We start from the raw sequence: 22,924 nt of genomic DNA on the forward strand, positions 1-22,924 counted from the left end.
AGAGCATCAACGCCGTTAAGCTGATTGGAGAAGCTTGATGTACCTTTGTGCGGCCAATCAACTGTCAGACTTCCCTGGTGAGATGGCTGGTCTCTAACTGGAGCAGCTTTTATTTCTGTGTGGTCCAAAGCTCAGATGCTCTCTCGTCCAGAGACTTTCCGAACAGATACTTGATCGTGTTGTTGCTACAGTTCATTCCTTTTTTAGAATGTTCCCCCTAGATTGTTACTGGCAGATAAGAGCCGACTCAATGAAGCTTTGGTTCAAATTCAAATGGATCACAGACAGGAAGTGATGCGTTAGTCTGGTCGGAGATAAATCTGCACAAACGTGAAGAAGAGCAAGTCATTTGATCAAAATCAGTCTTTAAACCAAGGCCGGACACAGACCTGGGTAAGGTGGGCGATGCCCCTTAAATACCATAACTGCCCCCCTAAAGATGTGATGGCCCACAAAAATCCACAATTAACTAAGCATAAAAAAATACAAAAAACACTTAAACAACCCCCCAAAACAATAAGAATCAATAAATATTAAAAGGCACAAAAAATGCAAAGATTTATAGATAAATGTAAAAAGAAAAAACATAAACTTGTGCTTGTCCCAAGCCCGGAAAATGCAGAGGGTTGTGTCAGGAAAAGCATTCAACAAAAATTTAAAAGACATAGATTTGTGCTAAAATCAGCATGATCATAATTCAAAGACCACTGCTTTAAAAATAGATCAAAAGATGATCGGAGTGGGACTTGAATGCACCACATTTACAGAATGATCAAATTTTGAACCTTTTCTTAGATTTGCAGTGTTTAAAATGCATTTTCACTGTATAGTTGTCTTCTGAAAGACATTCACATTGCCGGTGAACCACACCAGGGTTCACTTGCAAGTTAAAAGGGAACCCATCTTTTTATGGTTCGTTTGCCTTCTGCCTTTACAGTTATTAAAACAAATCAGACTGTTTCAGTAAATTCACACTTAAGCTGGCAAAAATAATAGTGTAAAAAATAATTAGGGTTCTAAAAGTTTGCTGCAGACGGGGAATCTTTAGGGTATCTAACAACACGATCGGTAATAGATTTAAAAGTCTATGAAGGATCCTAAGATATGAAAGCAGTATTTTAGTTTCCACCAATACTGGAAATGTTCCCGCCTTTTTAGCTCTGTTCACTGCCGTTTTCTTCTCATGACATTCGTACTGCTGTTAAACATCAACAAATGGATCTGATACTAACATGTTTCTACTTATTTAAACACCACTAGGGGAACATTTCCTGAATAAGTATGTTTATATGAAGACAAAATCCGGTCATCTTAGCCAAATGTTTTACTGACAAACACATGAAAATGAATTACTAATTTGAATATTTCTTTCTGAAAAAGCAATAGAATTCATATTATTAGGTGACATAAACGGCCGTATCCATACCAGCTGAAGTAGGCATTAAACCAAACCATCAACACGTCATAAAAGTAATGCGCTCTGATTTTCAGGTGTGACTTGGTGCCAAGTTTGGGCTCTAAATCTTTAAAAACTGTTGACATTTCTCTGTTGTTCTCTAGATTCAAAAAGTGCTTTAAAATTTGTTTTAGAAATGATCATAAGTTCTGCTTGCGGAAACAGGAAGCAGCAGTTTTGTTTTGTTTTTTTCTAAAGGGATTTTTTGTTTAAAAATGTTTCTCTATTACAATAATAAAAAAACAGCTTTTTTTTTAAATTTTTTTATGTGAAATGAACAAACTGCCTTCAGATAAACATGTCGTCATCCTGGTTTTCTGTTGGATTGTGGAGATTTGTTTAAACATTTTATTAGATTTGAGTCCTTAAACTGGTATCATATTAAAAAAAATGCTGCAAAAATTCCTTGGTTCATCAACATCCCGTGGCTCCTTGCTGTAAACGTTGGTTCTGGAGAGGCGTGTTTTCATCTTCCTGCTGTGTGGGCTCCACCTTTGGAGCAGATGTTTTCACTGGGATTTTAACTTGAGGTGGGTTTCTCTTTTCTTTTTTTTTTTCCTAACTGCAAACAGACTGAAGATGACATTTTTCTCCGTAAATGAATGAGATTCTATCTGCTGATGGGCATTTATTTTTTTATTTTTTGGTCGTTCTTGTCCTCCATCCCTGTCACACTGAGGAAAGTTCATCGACCTTTTTCATGAAGCAGTAAAACTCTTTGCTATTGGCCTCCTGTTGTTTCGGCATTAAATAAACAAGTGTGCGAACATGTTAACAAGGAGAAAAGTGATTGTTTTTATAGTCCCATAAAGCTCAGCTGGGACCCGAAACGAAGAAAACAAGAATAAAATCTCAGATTGTTCCGCATAAGAACTCTGAAAATGCACATAAAAGCATAAACACCGCCCAGTGCGTCAGGCTTTGCTGGAGTTTGATTACAGAGCTATTTACATTACGGCGTGGAGCGACAGAAGGGATCGGTGGGAGGAAAAAGGATGGTTTCCAGATGTGAGGTGGAATTTGAAGCCCAGCAGAGGTTTTCCCCTCCTCTTCTGGACCAACCCTGAATGTTGGCACCAGAGAGGATAGGAAACACAGAAAAACCGCAAAACTTAAAAGAAGGCGTCACACTGCAGGAGGAAGAGAAGGGAGCTCAGACTGCAAGAGGTGATGGGAAAAGGGGATGGGAAGAAGAGAGGAGGAGGTCTGGATTTCAAAGGTTTAAATTTGGTAAGAAATAGCTTTTACTACAATTTAGATTTATCCATAAAGACATGATTCTTTCTTGGTTTATTTACTTTTTATAATTTAAATGATTCTATTTTTAGAAATCTGTGGAAAAAACCAACCAGGTAGTTTGTCAATATATCTCAAAACTTCAAAATCCATTTTTTTGTCCTATATATATATTTCACATAGAAACCTTCAAAAAGCAAGAGTTTTGAGTCCAACACAACATTTTTAAACCTCTTTATTGAAAGATTTGATCAACAGTTTCCTAGAAAGTGGATTCATTTGAAATGAGTCAAAATTTGTGTTTCTGTCTGTAAACTCTGTTGGATTCCAGCTTAAATTTCTGAGTCCCTCTCAGGAGAAGGTCCAGACTTGGGGTCATTCCAGGAAATACCAGCATATTTTCTTTTCTTTTTTTTTTTTTCCTCGCTCTCGTTCCTGCGGGACATGCAAACAGAAAGTCATATGACTGAAAACATGAATAAGCACATGTATCCGGGGGTTTTCCCGCACAGTTTGAGGCGACTATCCGTCTGTGTCGAGTTCTCGGTTCTGTTTACACTTGAATGAGGAATTCCAACATGTTTGCTTGAATTTCATCTGCTGTATATTTTTCAAATGTCCTTCGGTGGTAGTGGAACTTGGTGGTTGTAAATGTAACTAAGGTGCAGTGTTTTTTGGAGAACTTTGATAGTTGTTAAACAACAACAACAACAAAAGCAGATCAAGTATTCACAAATGAAATTTTTTTTATCTTGACAATTTTGTTAGATCAAGTGATTTCCATGTATGTTGGTTGTGGCTTGTAAAGCTCTTTAAAGCAAGTTTTCTTATCTCTTTCATTCAGTTTGCTCCCAGATAAATCCGTGTTTCAAGCAACCACTTTCAATGAAAAGTCTATGTAAACACGCATACATTAGCATTTCAGGCTTCTGCGTTCAAAACCCACGCGTAGCTACGCACATTTTTAAGATGATTTTCGGGCTCCGTGTGGGAAAGGCGCGGCCAGTTAACGTACGTTAAAAGTTAAACCAGTTTAATCTGACCAATCGGGGACTCGGATTTGGAAGTGACGTATGGATGGCGTCCCATCCAATTCCTGGAAGTGCCAAACGTTTGAGAATTCATCATGGAGGAGGAATGAATAATTGCGGTATGTGTGCGGCGGGAATTATGACACAGTCTTTTATATATCAGATTTACACTGCTTTGACATTCCACACTTGGCCTCTTCCAACTGTAGGCGAAGATGCGCTAGTAAATAGTTGAAAAAGAACACCAAAAAGCCCCTCCCTGCGTGTCCAGTGTGAAAACTTTGAATGCGCATCTCATGACCGGTGTGAACGTGGGTTCAGGTTTTTGTGTTTTTCGTCTTATCAAGTTATCAACATAAGTTAAATGTCTTCCCTGCATCACCCTTCTCTCTTTGTGGAGATTCATTTGAGTTGTCTGGAGTTTTGCTAATTGTCAGGGTAGTGCTAGCATACAGATTGCTGTGAGTTAGCAGTTAGCTAGGGATAAGGTAAGGTAGGCATCACATTGAATTAGCTGTCCGCAAATTTTCCTTTTATTATTTTTTCTTGTTTTTTGTTTTTTTAACTAACTCCCGGGCAAACAGATAAGAGCTGAAGGCCTCTTGTGTTAAACAGATTTTACTGTTACTATAGATTTATGGGACTTCAGACACACGAAGTGCATATTGGTATAAACTCCTTTTGTATTTGAGTGGTGTTGTGTATCTTTCCCCCTCACATTAGCATTTCAGTACATGGTCCACAAATCAATGCATAAAAACTAACTTTGTGGCGATACGATAAAGTCCAATTCTTTTCATTTTTTTCCCTTCATTTATTCGTTTGTAGGATAAGCCCTTTGAGATGTAACATCTCGTTTTTTACCTAAATGGATACAATCTAGATATCTATTATCCATTTGGCGTTTAAAACTATAAATGAAAATGCCTATTCTATTGTTTTTCTTGGCACTTTTTTTTAAGCAACAAAAACCAGGTCTTTGGTGTGACAACATTCAAATCTGCCATTTTGGCTCTTCTAGACAGTTTTGTTCTTAAAAACCGAGTGTCATGTTAATTTATTCAGGTGTTGTTTGAAGTGCTGTGGAAAACAGTATTATCATATGTTCACTGTGATTCACCTTCGGCCAAATGACATTGACCCATCTCGGTAGAAGCACAACAGGAAGAGAAACTGAAAAAGTTGAACAGAAAACCGATTTACTTCCTGAACGAATTTATTCCTTTTGTACCAAGATAATCTTGTTCATATCTGTGGTTTTTGATAATGGAGTTACTCTCAGTACTATATCGATTTTTTTTTTTTTTTTTCTTCTGTTTTTTTATGCATATCTGTGACCTTAACATTCTTATATCTTAGGCTAACCTTTATATTAATTATATTTGCATACATTTTCTTTGTGGACTGGACAGAAAAGAGAAGAGAGACAGAGTGGTTTAATGACGAACAATAACTGTACCAAAAAGGGAGGGAAAAAAGAAGGTAAAGACGTTGGATGAAAAACTACAATAAAGAATAGAAAAGTGTAGAGTTGCAAATGAGGCTACAAGATATTTGTGGTTTATTGTTTTTTTTTTTTTTTTTTGGATTGGACAACAGAAAAGGTCCATGAATAGGAGTCCTGCCATTTTTATTTTATGTTAATATGAAAACTAAAATACACAAATGAGGTTTAAAATATTGTAATACCCCTTATTTGAAAAAAAAAAAGAGGAATATTTAGGGGGGATAAAGTTTAAAGTGGGGTTATCATCGTCGTCTTTATACAGGATAAATGAGTTACAAGTACTGTAAAAGAAAATCTTCTCTAAATAAAATCTATTGGTGCCACATTTTATCAATTTTTTTATTTTTTTAGCAATGTGGGTTAAACTTGGCTCAGCAATTTTCTTGTTATTGTTTGTTTACATGCCGCCTAGAATAACTAACAGTTTTATCTCTGACTTAGTTTTTTAGAAATAGTACAAAACCCAAGTATAAATCCTTAAAGCAGAGGGGTAAACAGCCCTTGAGGAGGCCTGGACATTCTTCCAAAGTCTTTTTAAACTGGGACAGTCACAAAAAATATGATGATTAGCAACTGTCCAGCCTCACCTTGCCTCCATTAGGGTCAATCATCTCTTTTATCACATCTTAATATCTTAGTATTTTAATGTTTTTCATAATACAACAGTGTTCTCTCCAAGTCGTGGAGGTATGGCACTAATCTCTAATGTAGATGTTTATCCAAAAGGGGTTTGGCCTGTCTACAGACGCTCTAAAAAAATACCTGTTGGCTCAGAATGCCTTCATACACAACAACACGAACACAAAACAGGTACAGATCAGCTCACAAGCGCACCTATGCTTACAAACAAACTCGTCAAGCACATATTGTTCCTTTATGCGCATAAATTATCTAAGTATGCAAAGGTGACTGAGCATCTGTGCTGAAGTGGCTGTCTGTGTTCTACAGTGGATGATTTGCTCCCAAATAAACTGAAAATCTTTCATTTCAGTGTTTCTGAGTTGTGTATAAATAGTTATATTTTCCATAATGCGTTACAGTATTGAAAAATTTGGACTATGGTTCTTGAAATTCTGCTTTACAACAAGAATGAGACCTTTTCAGGATGGGAAATCCCAGGAGCCCAGTTCCTGGTAGGTCAAACGGCCTCTATTGGTGGAAGCGCTGATGAACTCACAGATTAGAGTTGGAATTTCTCCCATCGGCTCCGCTTCAGCCCGCGAGGGTCCGTCTTCAGGGTTCGTGTGTCATGTGACGGGCCGAGTGCGTCAGCCAGAACACATTTCTCAATTCTAGCGTGCCACAACTGATCTCATTGACTGTGTGTTTGTATATTATGCTGTTGAAATGGAGCTGCTGAGCTCTGGAACGGATTCAGACTCACTCTTTGTTTACACTGACACACGCTGACTTGTGTAGCTGCCACTTCGCACAGACGGTATTCAGTCCGGGCATGTTGGGATTGAGAAATTTTACCCAGCGACCAAATTTCATGTGAACTACTACTGTTTGTTTTTGATGCATGAATTATTATTATTATTTTTAGTGTTGATGTAACTGAATTCACTGTCAGACATTTAACAGCCTAGTTTTTTTTTGTACACTACCAGAAGAAAACCTGTTTGCCAAAGAACTTCTGTCAATGGCAAACCCCAACAAATCAAAGTGTGGCAGCTGTCTGACGGCCAAAAGTCCACAAAATTAGAAAAATGGTCTAGAAACCATGATAACAGTACATGAACAGGCAAAAACGGCAGTAGTAGGGTGACGGTTCAGGGCTGTGTTGCCTTGCTAAATAAAAAACCAGGAGTCATATGACCTCAAGATGAAGTAAGCTTGGTAAATGATCCAAGACGAAGCATTAAGTTCACCACTGAAGGAGTCCACCATAAGCAGCCATGGTCCAGAGATAGTGGTCGACCTCTGATCGCAGGTTCAATTCCTGATTTACATGCCCGTGTGTTAGTGTCATTGGGAAAGACGATGAACCTCGCATTGCTCCTGGTGGTTATAGGGTGGCGCCAGTGTTCAACAGTGTGATTTGCTGTGGCGACCCCTAACCAGATGAGCTGAAAGGTGAACAAAAACCATTTAAGTAAACCAAATGGAGCCTCTGGAGAGGTCTAGCCTAAGTTCTGACTGGAATCTGATTGAGATGCTGTGGTATGACCTTTTAAAAAGATGAAAATGTGACTGAAATACAACAATTTTCTAAAGATGAACATACCACAGCTCCTCCTTTCAAAAAGATGTGATGCCATTTATTGCAGATTGCACTTTTTGATGCCGAGTGTGGCCTGAGCAGTTATCAGATTTCAGTGTGAATCGGTTTCAAGGCCATGTAGCTGGCATTGATTTTCCACCCCCAAATATTTCAATTTGTTTTATATGAAACATTTACAAAAATGCAAACATCAGAAATTGGGAGAGATGCATAAAAGGGTTCATAAATGACATGTGCATGTATATCTGCCAATGACTGTACATGAGAACTTGACTGAGTGACCCCCTCCCCCCTGGCATTCCAAACAGGATGTAGCCACTGGCTCCAAGAAGCCAAAATCTTCTGTGGAGAAATAAACAGCAATCACTCAGCTATTACTGCTTTTTTTCTGTAGTAAAAGTTGTAAACTGACCAACTAGATGCCTCATAAGTATGTGGTTTCACATTGAACATTTGGAATTTTTGACAAATTTAGTGTAGCCCACTTTCATGTGGTAGGGGTGTAGATTTCAAATAATGCTCACTCCTGATTGGCTAGAGTGCTAGATAGAAACGATGACTCGGACCAATCACATCTTATGATTTCTGGCGACAACACGTCTGTACTGCGAAAGAATTGTGAATAATTTGAATTTCTTGGAGTTGGAAGTGCATATTTGTCTATGTGTGATGTCACACATAGACACATATATCGGCAGATCTTCCTTAGCCTCAGTGTTGCTTAAAAAACATAAATATCCACGAACTTCATGAAGCCACCAGGTTTACAAGACACCAAAGTCTGGACACAAGTTTGGTAGAAAGAGAAATTTTAAATGATACAATTTAAGTTTTGAAGTAAAAAGCAGATCGTTGTTAAATTATGTAATTTTACTTGTTTCAGTATTGTACTTAGTTTGACCCTCTTTAACGAATCAACACATCCAAATGAGGGGAGTAATAACCAGAACAAGGCTTTCCTGCATTAAGTAAATATTTAGACTTTAACCCTCTGACAGTTGACGCGTTCCACGGTCGACCCTGTCTCAGGTGGTGAGGGAGGTTCTTTTTCGTAATGGTCTTACTGGGAACATTTCTAATTGTGTGAGTCAGAGGAGATCTCACAGCGGGGGGGTCTCCAGATCGACTCTTAAGTCAGCTCGCCGGCACTCTGTACGCTGTAGTGGCTGCAGGTCGTTAAGCTCCCTGCTAAAGCTGATTAACTGTGACAGGCTGAGACTTTCGATCTCTGCAGTTGCTTTGGTTGTTTGGTTGTTTTTTAATGTTTTTGAGATTTCAAATGGTGTTGGACTGAAACACACGCTAATTATAGGCTTTGATGACAGTAATGCAGTGTGTATGGTGTGATTTGATAAAAAATGTTCAAATGTTTCCTCCAGAACTGAAGTCCAAAGTCAAACGCGAAATTAAAAGCTTACTGGGACCACTAAGTGCAGTACATTGATTTGTTGAGATGGCACTGTGAGACAGTGAAAGCATGTATTGCTATGCACTTCCTCTCTATGGTTCATAAAATCCTTTTGGTTTATTGATTTCATTTTTTTATAACTAAAATTTTTAGCTTCAGAATCTCTGTAGATTGCTTCTGTTAAATAAAGTTCTGTTAGATTTGAAGGGTAATTTGCCAAAAGCCTGCCTTGTAAAGTGACTCAGGAGAGAGTGGAGTGGACTTGTTTCTGTTTTGGTCTACAAACTCAATTAATGAGCAGTCTACAACTTTGATATTTCATGATGATCACCTGTATACAGGTTTGGCCATTTTATCACCCGCAGACAGCCCATGTCCACGTGTAAGGTTTTTATTTTTTAATTTTTAATGTCACATTTGTTAGGTCTTCTTATGAAGATGAATCCTTTTTATTTACCTATTCATAGCAGAATATGTTTTTTTTTTTTTCATTTAGATGCTTGCAGAAACTTGAGTTTAAAATTCCTCTGCTTTTAAGTCAAAAATTTCGACTAAACTGATTGTTTTTGTGTCAAAATTGTTGCGAATGTCTGTAATTTCTTACAGCTTGGTGTTTCTATGTGAGAAAAACATCAAGCCAGTAAAATACTAGCCCATGGGTACTTTTACTTACATACTCTTGCTTTTTTTTTTACCACAACAAAAAATCTATGGGGCATACGTCACCATTCTTTTTACTCTACTGATAGGAAACTAACGAATGCGGACCAAACAGCTCAGTGTGAAAGCATCTGAACTATGGAAAGGCCTGACATCACTTCGTTTTTGATTTAAATTAATCCCAGCTTTAATACTCAGACAGTTGAAGTGTTTGGCAATTCTCAACAGAAGAAGGCAGAAAGCCATAAGGTCATGAGAGGAGAGTATCTTGTTCACACATGTCTCTTCCCTCCCTTACTCCTCCCTCTTTATCTTTCCTCCTCGTCCCTCTGCTGCGTTCAGTCTAGTTGGCTGGGAGGAGAGGCGTGAGGCGAACGGCAGCAGTTTATTCTTCTTTCTGACTTTTTAGTAGTTTAAGGTTTTTTTGTTGTTGTTGTCCTGTTTAGAGAAAAAAACAACAGAAAATCTGGATCCACGTGAGAAGACGAGGATTTTTCAACTCACTGGAAATATTTAAGAGTTTTTGAGACTTTTTATTTTTCTTCAGAGTGTCAACCTCTTACTCTGAGTTTGGGACATTTGCTTTTCTTCCCTGCGTCTATGAGAAGAGTCTTCTACTTGTAATTTTGGTGGAGGAAGATGGTTTAGCTCAAGGAGCTGGAGATCTCCTTAAATTCTAGAAAATATAAAAAAAATCCCAATCTGTGAGACTTCAGTGCTTAAGGACAGGTTCTCCCCTTATTGCTGAGCCATGGCTGGGATGTATGGATGCTTCAAGGGCAAAGGGTGAGTTTTCGAACTTCAGTAACTGATTTCAGCTCCACATTTGCTTTAAACTCATTTCTGTACAGTAAACTAATGAGGTTATTCAGCTCTTTAAAGGTTTTCTTTTTTTAGAGACCGCTAACTGATTCTTGTGGTTACAGTGATCCAACATGCAGTTGGAACTGAAGAGAGAAGTGGCTTTCAGGTGGATGATTCAAGAAACAGATTGATTGTTGCTGGGAGTAAAAAAGAAAAAGAAAAAAAAGAATCCCTCACAATTTTTGTGCCAGATTGAAACTGAAGTTGACTTCCTGCCAGTTTCCCTGGCACACAGTCAAGTCATGCTGCTCAAATTTACACTGAATATCAGTGCAGATCGAGTTTCCCTTAAACCTGGGTGCGTGTTTCTGCTCTTAATGATAGAAGCCCTAAATTTAGGACTCAGAGTTTGGCAGTGTGTTTGGACCGCAGGAGGGTTAGCATAATGAAGGCTTTTGGGTTTTTTTCTTGCAGGGAAGTATCTTTTTCTCTCTCCCATGCTCTCTCTTGTTTTTTTTTTTTGTCTTTGCACCATAGTTTTGTAGATGTGCCTTTGGTAACAACGATTTTCCTTTCATCGCACAACAGTGTACAAATCCTGCCGATGGCCGAGTATTCAGAGTGGAGTCGGGCCTCAGAAACGCTGTAGGCAGAGGGAAAGAATCACTGCTGCTTTGAGCTGTACTGATAAGAACAGGTTACTTGATGCTAGAGCTATAACTTAATTGTTTTGGTTGTCAACTAATCAATTGAGATGATTGCTGTAGCAGCATCAATTTTGACTCCAGGTTTTAGGCTTCTCTGTGCTGGATTTTCTGTTGCACGTCGACATTTTAAAAGCAAAAGCTCTTTTTGAGAAAAGATTTAGGAAAAGCTGAGATTTAACGTTTTTTTGTTATTGATTTTTTTGTTTGCAGGGATTAATTATATTGAGACATTTTTAAAGAAAACTATTTACTATTTTGATGGCACTTAAGTCTCTTAACACAGTAAAATGTGCATAATCTCTTTGAACTAAACTTTTAAAAATCAAGGTGGATGCTCTGCTCTGCAAACATTTTTTTCAGTTTTACTCAATTTGTGCTTCAAATAGTTAAATAATGGATGCATTATCTTTACAGTGCATCAAAGAAATCTGTCTCCATTCACTGAGTTGCACTCATGATTAAAACTCTTCCTGCTGATTTTTCTTTTTGTCAAATATGTTCTTAACTCTAGAAACATGCAGATGTTATTCTTTTTTTTTTTGTATAAAACAATTTTTTTTAGTCCACAGTGTTGTTTATTGAAAAGACATGAACCATTCAAAAACCTAAACATGTTCATAAATGATCACTTTACCTGCATTCCAGAAAAACACAACTGAAATAGCAAACTCGGGTAAAAAATAAATAAAAATGAAGCAATGTATTCAAAAGAAATCGCGGTGAATGAGCGCAAACTTAGTAAATCTTTTAAAAACTAGTTCAAGTTTTAGTAGAGCCAAACCTGATCCTAACTAGGTGTTTTTGCTCCCAGCTCATCTAAATAACATGGAGTATCAAAGGATAATTCTACTTCAATTTTTAAAAGCCAACAAAAAAAAATATTATTGAGGTGATGTTCAGCAAATGTTTTAGTCCTGTTTGGAAAACAATGCCAAATTTTCTAAGATGAGATGAGAAAAGGAGGTTTTCTTCATCCGTTTGAAAACCTGCCCTGTAAAAATGTACTTCACCTGATCGTCCCCAAAAGCTGCTGGCAAAAATGTTGCTCCACAACAGGGCCGGATCTAGCCAGCCCCTGTTTGGGGTGCAGATAGAATATGGGGGGGGGGGGGGGGGGGGGGCAAGTTTGGGTATACTGAGAGGTTGGGGTGTAAAATCATTCCAAGTACCCAAAATGCATAAAAAACTAAGCTATGACTATTGTCTCCTGTGATCCACTTGACTTTTCTCCAAGGTTTCATGTCATCCCTGACGCACGGCACAAATGTGACACTGGCTTATGCCCTGTTGAGGCTACATATTTTTTTAATGTATTTATTTTTGAGTGAGTGAGTAGAAAATCTTTATTTTTCTTTGTTTGCATATGCAGGAAAAGGGTTGCAGAAGTAATGGTTCAATCATTTTTTATCTTTCTTGATTGTGTTTTCCATCCTCTGAACTCAGATCTGTTGATTTTGCGTAAATAGATTATTAAAAAAAAACACAGGATGATTTGATCTCACCCGAAATATTTATTTAATTCCAATTTTGTTAAATAGTTTTTAACAAATCTCCTTATTGTGCTTACATTTTGCTTGGTCTAATGTTGTTTTGATGCATATTTCTTTGCGTGTGTTTTCATGATACACGTTTAGATTTTATTTGAAAAACTTGTTTTCCAAAGTGTTTTGGATACGTTTTGGTCATGTTTTTCATCACTTGTTCGTCACGTGCTGCAATATACTGTATAAATAATGAACTATGAGAAACCACAGGAATTTAAAGAGTAAAGTAAAGACTTTTCCTCTATAAACTCTGTGATTTTCTTTTCAGTTTCTGCAAACTTTAGTGAGGTTGCAGGTGTCCAGCATCTCTTCTCTTTCTGTTGTAAATATTTAACCCATGGACCTTCTGTTTTAAATGTTACCTCCACCCAGTTTGAGTGATTCTGCTCTTGGAGTGGTCATGCAACCAGATTGGGTTTGTTCAGGGGGAACGGTGATGCAGCTGTGAATGAATGTGGAGTGTCCGGAGTGACGGATGGAGGTGTTTGGTCAGTCTTCTCCATGTAAGGCTTGTTGCTAAGAGCGCTGGCTGGCCCCCTTCTTAGGGAAGAGATGCAAAGACGAAGGAGAATATTTGGGAAGGAGGAGAGCTGGAAGATGAGACCAACTTTAATCAGAGCTACCTCTTTAAAAGTATTCAGACTAGAAAGTAACAGAGGTGGTCAGATTTTAGTTTTATCTTCATGTAGGCATTTTTAATTCTTAAATTTCTTCCATCTGTAATTTACCTCATTATATACATGTGATAACAGCTTGTTCCAGCATTACTGGAGCATGACCAGTATCCTATAGACCTAAAGATTTTTTTCACTTGTCTGTAAATTAAGACAAGTCTGCACAGTGATTTGTTTAAAAAAAAAATATTTCTGTGTAAAATTGTTCAGTTTTAAATGGGAATGTTTGGAAACTGTTTTTTTTTTGTAAAGCCGCCTACTCCAGTTAGTTTGAGCTGTTGCCTTTTGGTGTTAAAACGACATTTAGAGGAAATGACATCAGCAGTGACTCATTTTTTTTACTGATAAGATTTCATCAGCCTGGTGTGAGTATGATGGTTTTGATTTGAGAAGCGTCAACGAAAGTTGCTAAACTTTCTGGGAATGGATGTTTTAGCAAACTCCCCCTGAGGCTAAAGCTTGTAATACTAAAGGAAAGAAAACCTACTGCTATGTCTTGATCATGGTATAATACTTAAAATATTGAAAAACTGCTGCATTTAATTTAATTTAAAACTAGAATTAAACAGGTAAGACCAAACTGGATAGTTTTGTCTTAATCCAAACATTTCTAGAGAAGAATGTGACTCTGTCGGGCACGGAGGTGACTGCGGGTTAATTAAGGCTTGTTTGCTAGAATAGCTGAAAAGTACATCTGTTAATGTTTTGAAATGACTGATTTGGCTCAAAAACCTTAATAAAATAAAACAAACACTGTCAAAGCTTTTCAGAAAGAAAGTTCTTTTTGCTTAAGGTGGATTTGAAAGATGTTCAGTCATGGAGAAACGCTCTCCTATCATGACTAGGGCTGCACGATATGAGGAAAACTCGCGATATGCGATATTAGAGATTAAAATTGCGATAACGATATAATTTGCGGTATATAACCAAATAGCAAAATAACCAAATAACCATTCCCATTACATTGCAACAGTTTAAAAATTATACTCCAAATGTCACTCGTCGACATAGGTGACAAACATCTAACATAATAGGCCTCCATCCGATTGGTCAAATCCATAAAGGGATTTATTTGATTTGTTAAATGGTTCAAGCTGACATAAGATTGTTTTAGCACATTCAAGGTTTACGATTTATTGCGATATTTGCCATCTTTTGCGATATGCATATTGCAGAGTTGGATTTTGCGATAACGATAAATTTGCGGTATATTGTGCAGGCCTAATCATGACAAAAGAAGACTTTCTTGAGTCTAGTTCCTTACAATGTGGTCAAAATTTGCGGCACTAAGGAGCCAGAACTTGCAGCGTAGCATGACGATGCCGTACGTCATAAGGGGTTTAACTTATATCATCCTTACAAATGCTTACCACAAACATGTGGCATGGCATGTTCCATTGTCATGAGGTGGCAGTACGAGCCTCAAGGGGAGCTGCGAGACACGCCTGCGCTCCCTTTAAGAAGCAGCCACTCTTCTCTACGACCCAAAAACCTGCGGCATCCACACAGGTCAACCCCCATACAGGTGCATGAGGCTAAGGCTTAAAAACGGAGTATCGTGGATTCAAACTTCAAATTAAATGCAGCCGAAAAACTTTGGAGGGAAAGAAGCAGACAAATTACTTTGTGATGCTCGACTTGTATTTGTCCAGATTTATGTATTTTATACGTTTTTTTTTTTCTCCACGTTTGTCACTATGTTTGTTGGACGTGACACCAAAGGACAAGGCTCCAAATTCGTATTCTTGAACCCAGGAGATCAATGCTTGAATCAACAGTTGTGGCTTTATTTGTTAGACTTTCTACTAAAAGCTGGTTCTGGATTCTCACCTCCTCAATGTGCAGCCTGAAATTTGCACAGTTGTAATTAGCAGCTAGCAGCAATACAGATGCTCACAGAGGTGATCATCTTTAAGATTCTGGTATTTCAAAGTAAAAGCTAGAGCTCTTCGTGTCTCATCTCATTTTTTAATCAGAGCTTGAAGAGGTTCACCTGGGGCCGCTCTGCTCCCTCTGAACCATTCTCACATAAATCAGGTTGTTTACTTTGGATTTCATGGGAAACTTGTAATCACATTCTTCAGAGTTCAGGAGAGGAGTTTAATGAATAATTCCCTTCTTGGCCATCATCTCCGGGCGTGGAGTGGTTGGATGGGTCGAGAGGAAATACCATGGTTGTAAAGGCCATGTTCACGGTCAGGTTTGTGCATCTGGATGAGAGCCAGAGATGGAGAGACAGACCAAATGCTGAGATACTGAGACAAAAGGAATGAGGGGAGAAATAAATGTTGGTGTGAGGCTTTGTTATCTGGCTACATTCTTCATATAGTTTACAGCCTTTTATGGCCTTTTGGCTCAGAACGAGGAGACCATTGAAAGAAAACTCATGAAAAGACAAAAAAAATCTAGCAAAGCAGCTATATAGAAGAGTAAAAGATGTTTGTCCTTCCTTCAGATTATCTTTTAACATCCTGCTCTCCATTACAGCTTTATTGAATTAACATGGAGAGATACATGTGACATGATGGCATCTGCTTCCTGCTTATGTAGATTTGGACCAAGATTATTTGTCAGAATAATTTAGTAACCTCTGGAGGGAGATTGTGCGATGTACTTGCTTTCTCCTCATAAAGTAAAACTCAGTTTTGACATTTGAAACGAATGCCTTAGTCACAATTGCCCTTACAGGTAGATGCGAAATATTAAGGTTGTAGACCACTCGGTGAGCCTGTAGAGCAAAAATGTTCCTGCACGTTCTTCCTACGGGCATGCTGCGAGTGACGGGTCATGGCAAACATGTAACATGTAAGGGCAAAGTAGGTAAGACGTACAGATTTTTCATAAAAGCAACACTCAAAAAACGCAGTTTTAATCTAAAATTCTTTTAAATGTCGGTGTGCCATCATGAGAAAACATTTTAAAAACACCAAAAACGTATTTTTCATTGGATTGGGTCTTTAAGATGCAGCCACTCCTTTCTACGACCCTCCATTGGCCCGGACAACCCAAAAACCTGCAGCACCCGTACGGGTCGGCCTTCCGTATTGGTACCTGTGACTAATGCTTCAGATCTGCAGAAATCCCCGCATACAGACCAGTCTTAAGTCATGGCACAAGGCTTAGGTTGAAATAGTTAACTCTAGTTTAAAGGAATTATAGCCAGGAATAGCCTCTTCTTAACATTTAGAGTAAAAAAAAAAAAAATTTGATAAACAGACAATGATCCCTTACCTCACCAAGAAGTGCAGTATTTCTCCAGAACTGATCTGAACCTTTTTTTTGTTTTTTTCATTCACTCATCTTCTGCCGTTTTATCCCTTTCGGGGTCACGGGGCTGCCGGAGCCTATCCCAGCCACTTGTGGGCGAAGGCAGGGGACACCCTGGACGGGTCGCCAGTCTGTCGCAGGGCCACAATCACACACCCATTCACTCTCACACTCACACCTAGGGACAATTTAGATCAACCAATAAACCTATGAAGCATGTTTTTGGACGGTGGGAGGAAGCTGGAGACCCCGGAGAAAACCCACACATGCACGGGGAGAACATGCAAACTCCACACAGTAAGGCCCCCCATTGATGTTCTGTTTCAGGTCCCCCCAGGGGCCTTCTTTCTGTGAGGCAAGAGCGCTACCCACTGCGCCACCGTGCAGCCCTGATCTGAACCTAATGACTAAAATTCCAGTATTTTTAGCTTTTATTTGTACGTTTATGGATTTGGTTCTGTGGCAAAAGCCCCTTTCTTTTTCTGGGAACATCTGAATTCTGTCTATTAAATTGATTGTGCTCTCACAGCCTTTGAATCTGTCCCAAAGTGCATTTGACCCCTAATGGTGATTGATTTGGGTACAATTAAGTGACCATCCTGCCACAAATCAGTGATCTGTTTTTTTTTACCCAGCATTCTGTATCAACATTACATCATTACAACAGATCAACTCCTTTGAGTGTTTTAAAATACAGGTCATGATATTTTGATTCAGAAAAACTATTTGTTGATTTTAAACTATTTTACTCTGACTAAATCTTTTTTTTAGCCTGTCCTATGAATGGTATGATTAGTCGTCTTTTTTTTATTTCTGTAACTTTATGCTCTCTTTTACTATTGTGAAGCTTTTTTTAAAATTATTTTATCTTTATTTCTATAAACATTTACTTACTTGCATCTTTCTATTAACTGGCAAAGAGAAAGCCAACATAGAGTCGTACCATCACCTTCTATATGTGATGTGTGAACGGTGTCTGGACTAATATTTAAAGGCAATTTACAACCAGCTAAGCAAACTTGGCTTTAGTTTGAGAATGCCTTCATGTAAGGTCAAAAGGTCAGCCCATTGAACATAAGTCCATTAGACTGTTTGGAAAATCTGATTATCAATCTGTTTCCAATATCAGATTTACACTAGTTTTAGATTTTGCTCTACTACTGCTAATAATAATAAATTTGCTTCAATTAAAACTTTAAAGCACCTTTGACAAAAACATATTTGTATATTTTTCTTATTAATTGCAAAACTGTTGCCCAAATAAATAAAACTCTTACACCTGGATTTACCTTACACCAATTTTTGCATCTACTGCTGCCTGATGCATAAAAAAATTATCAATTAAAGAGTTCATGGAAATATTTTCTTGGAATGGCCCATCCAGCACAATCTTTGACCTATAAACATTGAGGTAGGAAATCAACCAGAAGAGCACACATTCCCAAGCCCTCTGACCTTTTTTTTTTTAAAGTTAAAAATGACCTTTTTTTAGAAGTCTTTAGACAGACTTGTGCCCGGTGACAGACTGGCGATCATTCCATTGTACCCCGCCATCGCCCAATAGCAGCCATGACGGGCTCCAGCAACCCCTTGACCCCAAAAGTGATATAGCAGGTCAGGAAAAATAAAGGGATGAAGTCTTTTTATATCGTTTTTGCAAACCAAACTATACATTTAAAATTCATGTTTGCTCGTTTGACATTCATGCCCCTCCTTTGGCTTTTATTGTGAAAAGCAGCCGTGTGATGTGCTGCTTCCTTAAGACCGATGTTTACTGGGCTTTAATCATGTTGTGGGATACAAGGCATTACAGGATTTGCAGAATTGCAGCAGCAGAGGTTGGAACTCAAGAATGTCTTAATAAGTCATAGAAAACCTCAAGGTAAACGTTTCTCTGGGCTGCGCCTGTTAACCCTCACTGCTGTCAAAGTGGCATCAGGAACAGAGTGTGGGGATCTCAGAGGCTACAGAATGAGGTGTGCCGTTATTATTTCACAAAAAGCATATTTACTGAGCACGGTGAGGCAGACTTGGGCTGACATGTAGAGGTTAGTCAGCACTGTGGCTCAATGAAACATTGGGGGATTACTACAGAAGCAGACCTCCTTACATCAGAAGACCGAGACCTGCTGATAAAATCTGGTTAAAGTCACCCGGACTAGAAAAGCTTTGGTTTTAGACGTCATTAGCTTCCCTCAGTCTTTCCACAGTTCCCTGCTTCACCTCTGTCGAACCATTCTCTTCCCAAACTGGATTATTTCAAAACTGAAAGCAGGGAAATTTTGTTTTTTGTTACACTGATTCAGACAGAAACTGTTGGGATAAGTTAACAGGTTCACACTAGCTCACGTAGCTTCACTTGATTACAAAAGCTGGGCTTACTGAGGTTTGTTTATTTATTTTTTCAACCGTCTAATAAAGGAAACCCCCTGCTGGTTTGAATCTTTCATTATCTAATGCAGCTATCGTACAAGTTCTGCTTCCAAATAAAGCTAATGATGAGCTTGAGAGTTTGCAGATTTGCAATACATGCGGCAAGATTAGCATCTATTGAGAGTTAATAAATAGCAGCCAGAAAACTCATAAATCAATCTGGGGAATTAGTAATGCAGATTTGATCCAAGAAAAAAGAAAAGAAATGGAGAAAAGTAAGTGAACCTTGACATTTTTGAACAAAATCCGGAGTTGTAGTTATTGAATATATCAAGGAAAACAATTGTAGTAAAAGGAAATTTAACGTCAACTGATCGTTTTGACTGGAAAAAGGTAGTTTGTCCTCTCTGGGCTAAGAAGTTTAAGTATCTTGATTGAGGGCAGATTGGAGCGTGAGATTCATGAGCGGATTGCGTCTGCTGATGTGCCGTTGCTGTGCTGGTCCATTGGGAGGAAAGAGCTCATCTCTCAATTTGCTGGTTGATCTTCGTTCCAATACTCGCCTTTAGTCATGAGCTCTGGGTGACCGAAATGACAGGAAAAAAGAAGATCCCGAATACGAGCGGCTGAAATGAGCTTCCCCCGCAGGGTGGCTTAAAGCCAGAGATGAGGTGAGAAGGAGAGTCAGTCCAGAGGGAGCTCAGAGTAGAGCCACTGCTCCTCCACAGCCAGAGGAGCCAGTTGAGGTGGCTCAGGCCTTCCCTGGGGGGGGGGGGGTTCCGGTCCTCCAGATGGTGGCCCTGGGGAAAACCCAGGACACGCTCTCAGCTGGCCTGGGAACGCCTCTGTGTCCCCCTAAGGAAGTGGCCGGGGAGAGGGAAGTCTGGGCATCTTTGCTTAGACTGCTGCCCCCGTGGCCCAGTCCTGAATGAGTGAAACAGGATGGATGGATGGATGGATGACAGTGTTTAATATAATGTCTATTCCATAATTGGGTCAAATTACTGGCTTTTCTGATGTTTCTATTGGAGTAATTCCAGTAAACTCTACTTTGTATGTGCAGGAAATAACCATAGTAAGAGCACAATGGCATATAGGAGAAGACTGTACCATCAAAAGAGGATTAAATAAAAATCTTTTTTTTTTTAAATGGCATGTTACAGAAAACAGAAAAAGGTTTGTGTGATAAAACTTTGCCATTCAAAGCACTCAAGCTTCAATCTATCAAAGAACATCAATTTTTTAAAATCACATTTGAAGCCAAAATACCCTCAGAGAGAGAATTACAAGACATTGTTTTAATCCATGTCAGCTATAAAAATTCCGGTGCTTTTTTTTACAAATCATCATTTTGACACCAAAAATGAATTCTGAAGACCCTTGAAATTGATCCCAGAATTTTAGGAAATCATTGTTTTTCAGGTTTACTTTGGAAACTTTTTATAAAACTTGATGCTGTTTGGATCAACATCGAAGAGCTTTGATTTTTGTTTAGCGCCAAAAATAAAATAAAAGTGAAGCTGCCGAAACAAACCAGCAGGCTTTTCTCTGCACCAACACAGCTCACTTTTTGAAAGAACAATAAACTCTTTTCTGTTGGTTTAACCTAACCCAACAAGGATGTCATTTTTCACACTCCCAGGTGACGGGTAAAAAAGTAAATCAACTTTCTGTTTTTTTAAGAAAACTGAAAATAATCCAGGATGAAGCCTGAGGCGTCTCAAACCTGAACTGCGAGTTACGGAGCGTTGGTGCAACACTAGTCTGACTCACAGCCAAGACCTCAGATCGTTATATTCAGGCAAATGTGTATAATGAGTCACAAATATCCATAATTTCTATGAGGGAGCATTTGTCAGCCTGAAATATTTAAAGCACCATGGATTGAACTCATCAAAATCAGCTTTACGTCCAGTTTTGTTTTCCAAATAGTTCCTTTTCTGATGTGAATTTGAGTTTTTTGGGCTGAGAAAGTCAGTAATAATGATTGAGTTTCAGTTCAGCCAGCTCTTAGGTTAAAGTAAACACTGATTAATAACGTAAATACATTGTTTGAGGTATTTTAAAATCAATAGCTTTGAATGGAAACAACTGAAAACCTTCAGTCTAAAAGCAATCATCTGTCCTCTGGAAGGCCTCTCTGTTTACTGTAAGGCTGTTTTCCCTTTGGTCTCCTTCATCCCAATCTTCTTCTGTTTATCTTAACACACTCTTCTCTGCTTTCATGCCGAACTTTCCCACAACCCCTTTCTCTGACCCCTTCCTTCTCTTGCCTTGGATTCATCTCACTTTCTTTTTCTTTCATTTCTGCAGCATTTATTCCACCTTCGCCTACTCAAAACCTGTAACTTTAGTCATAATCACTAATATTTGTCATCACTTTTAATTCAATTCAATTCAGTTTTGTATATAGAGCCCAAATTCACAACAACAGTCGTCTCGGTGTGCTTCATATCGGTAATTGAAAAGTTAAACATAAAATCAAAAGGATCATGAATACATAGAATTCAATAGGAAAATACTAAATTGAACTAACAAACTGACTAAACTTAACTAAACATTCCTTAGACCCCCTTCGTGGTAAGGAAAAACTCCTAAAAAAAACGGATTCCGGAAAAAACAAAGAAACCTGCGGGGTGCCCACATGAAGGAGGGATCCTCCCCCAGGACGGACAGCCGATTATCGCGATGACTCACTTCAGTGAGAAGTCTAATCAGAGGTGACTTCTCCACGTTTGCAAGACCTTCGTTTTTTTTGTTTTTTTTTTAAGATCAAATCAATGTTTTATTTTGTCAAGAGTACGGAGTAAAGACATGTAACACATTTTGATAATAGGTTCCTTAATTCTAGATCCTGGTGAGATAAAAAAAAAAAAATCTTGACTGTGTGTTTTTGAGAAATATGGAAGAGGATTAGGGCCATGGAGAAAAAAATAAAGGACCAAAAATAATTCTGACTTTAATCTCAATATTCTGATTTTAATCTTAGAATTTTGACTCGAATCTATCACAGAATTTTAACTTGAATGTCAGAATTCTGGCTTTTTTTCTTAGAATTCTGTATTTTAATCTCAAAATTCTGAATTATATCTCTAAATTTTTGACTTTTTTTTTTTTCTTAGAATTCTGACTTTAAGTATTTACTGTAATTTCAGAATTCTGTTTTCTGAAGAATTCTGCCTTTAATCTCATATTTCTGTAAAAAAGAGAAGAATTTATTTTGGCACTTTATTCATTTATTTTCATTTCATGGCCTTAATCCTCCTCCTTAGAGAAAGTGTACATCAAAGATAAGTTAGAAGTGCTTGAAATTAATACATTTCCAAATCCAAAACATCTTAAAACATGAGAAAAATATCTGGAATGTCTAAAAACAAGGTGTTAAATCTTTGCAAGAATGAAATGGCTAGCAGCGTGGCATTTATTAACTCAGTTTAGAAAAAGTTCTGCTGACTTACAGAAAAACTGCACACTGAAAAGTTCTGCATTCCTTTAGGTTTTTGCAGTTTTTTTCATGTGTTCTTCAAATTTCACCAATCTAAACACTGTCTACAAATGTACTGAAGTATCTATTTTTTAAAATAGTCCTTGTTGCACAATAGTCTGTTGATGTGTAGATCATAATGTTGTTTTTGGCCGTCGCTGCAGTGTAGCAGTGGGGCGTTTTTGTGTGGCTCTTTACTGTTCCCATGAAGCAGACATGGCATAAATGTGTTTTTGTCATCTGCGTATCTAAGTTTTGTAGAGATGTTGTGACGCCTCCTCAAGTGTTTGTGCGTTTCCCTGTCAGCCATACTGAGTTCCTGTGGGAAGAGACAGGAAATGATCAGACAAGAGCTGTCAGCTCATAACGACAACAACAATGAGTGTTTACAGATAATTAATGTAACTTTTTTAGCGTTTACAAAATGATAAGTTGGTACCCTTTTTTTTTTTTTTAGGTACACCACAGAGTGCTTTAGATCATTTGAATTCAGATGTTTTTTTGTTTTTGTTTTTGAAAACGTTAAAGGTGCTTCTGGTGAAATAATAG

General features: G+C 38.1%; 1 protein-coding gene across 8 annotated transcripts in view; it reads left to right on the forward strand.

Annotated features, from left to right (window-relative positions):
* zgc:66433 (uncharacterized) overlaps positions 1–22,924 on the forward strand; it is a 51,051-nt gene that overhangs the window by 935 nt on the left and 27,192 nt on the right. Inside the window, exon 1 of one of the 8 annotated variants that reach the window (XM_011480482.4) lies at positions 8–77. The exons of 3 other annotated variants lie outside the window; for them this stretch is intronic. Coding sequence is in view for 3 of the 5 variants with exons in the window: in XM_011480479.4 (XP_011478781.2) it covers positions 10,274–10,308 (35 nt within the window). In the remaining 2 variants the exon portion in view is untranslated. Of the gene's footprint in view, positions 1–7; positions 78–2,557; positions 2,687–9,861; positions 10,309–22,924 lie in introns of those variants that run through there. 4 more of the 8 variants (XM_020706763.3, XM_011480479.4, XM_078954361.1 and 1 more) reach the window with 4 other exon arrangements.

The sequence above is a fragment of the Oryzias latipes genome, chromosome 10, assembly GCF_053564925.1.
Source record: "Oryzias latipes strain Hd-rR chromosome 10, Olatipes_Hd-rR_3.1".
Taxonomy (NCBI): Eukaryota; Metazoa; Chordata; class Actinopteri; order Beloniformes; family Adrianichthyidae; genus Oryzias; species Oryzias latipes.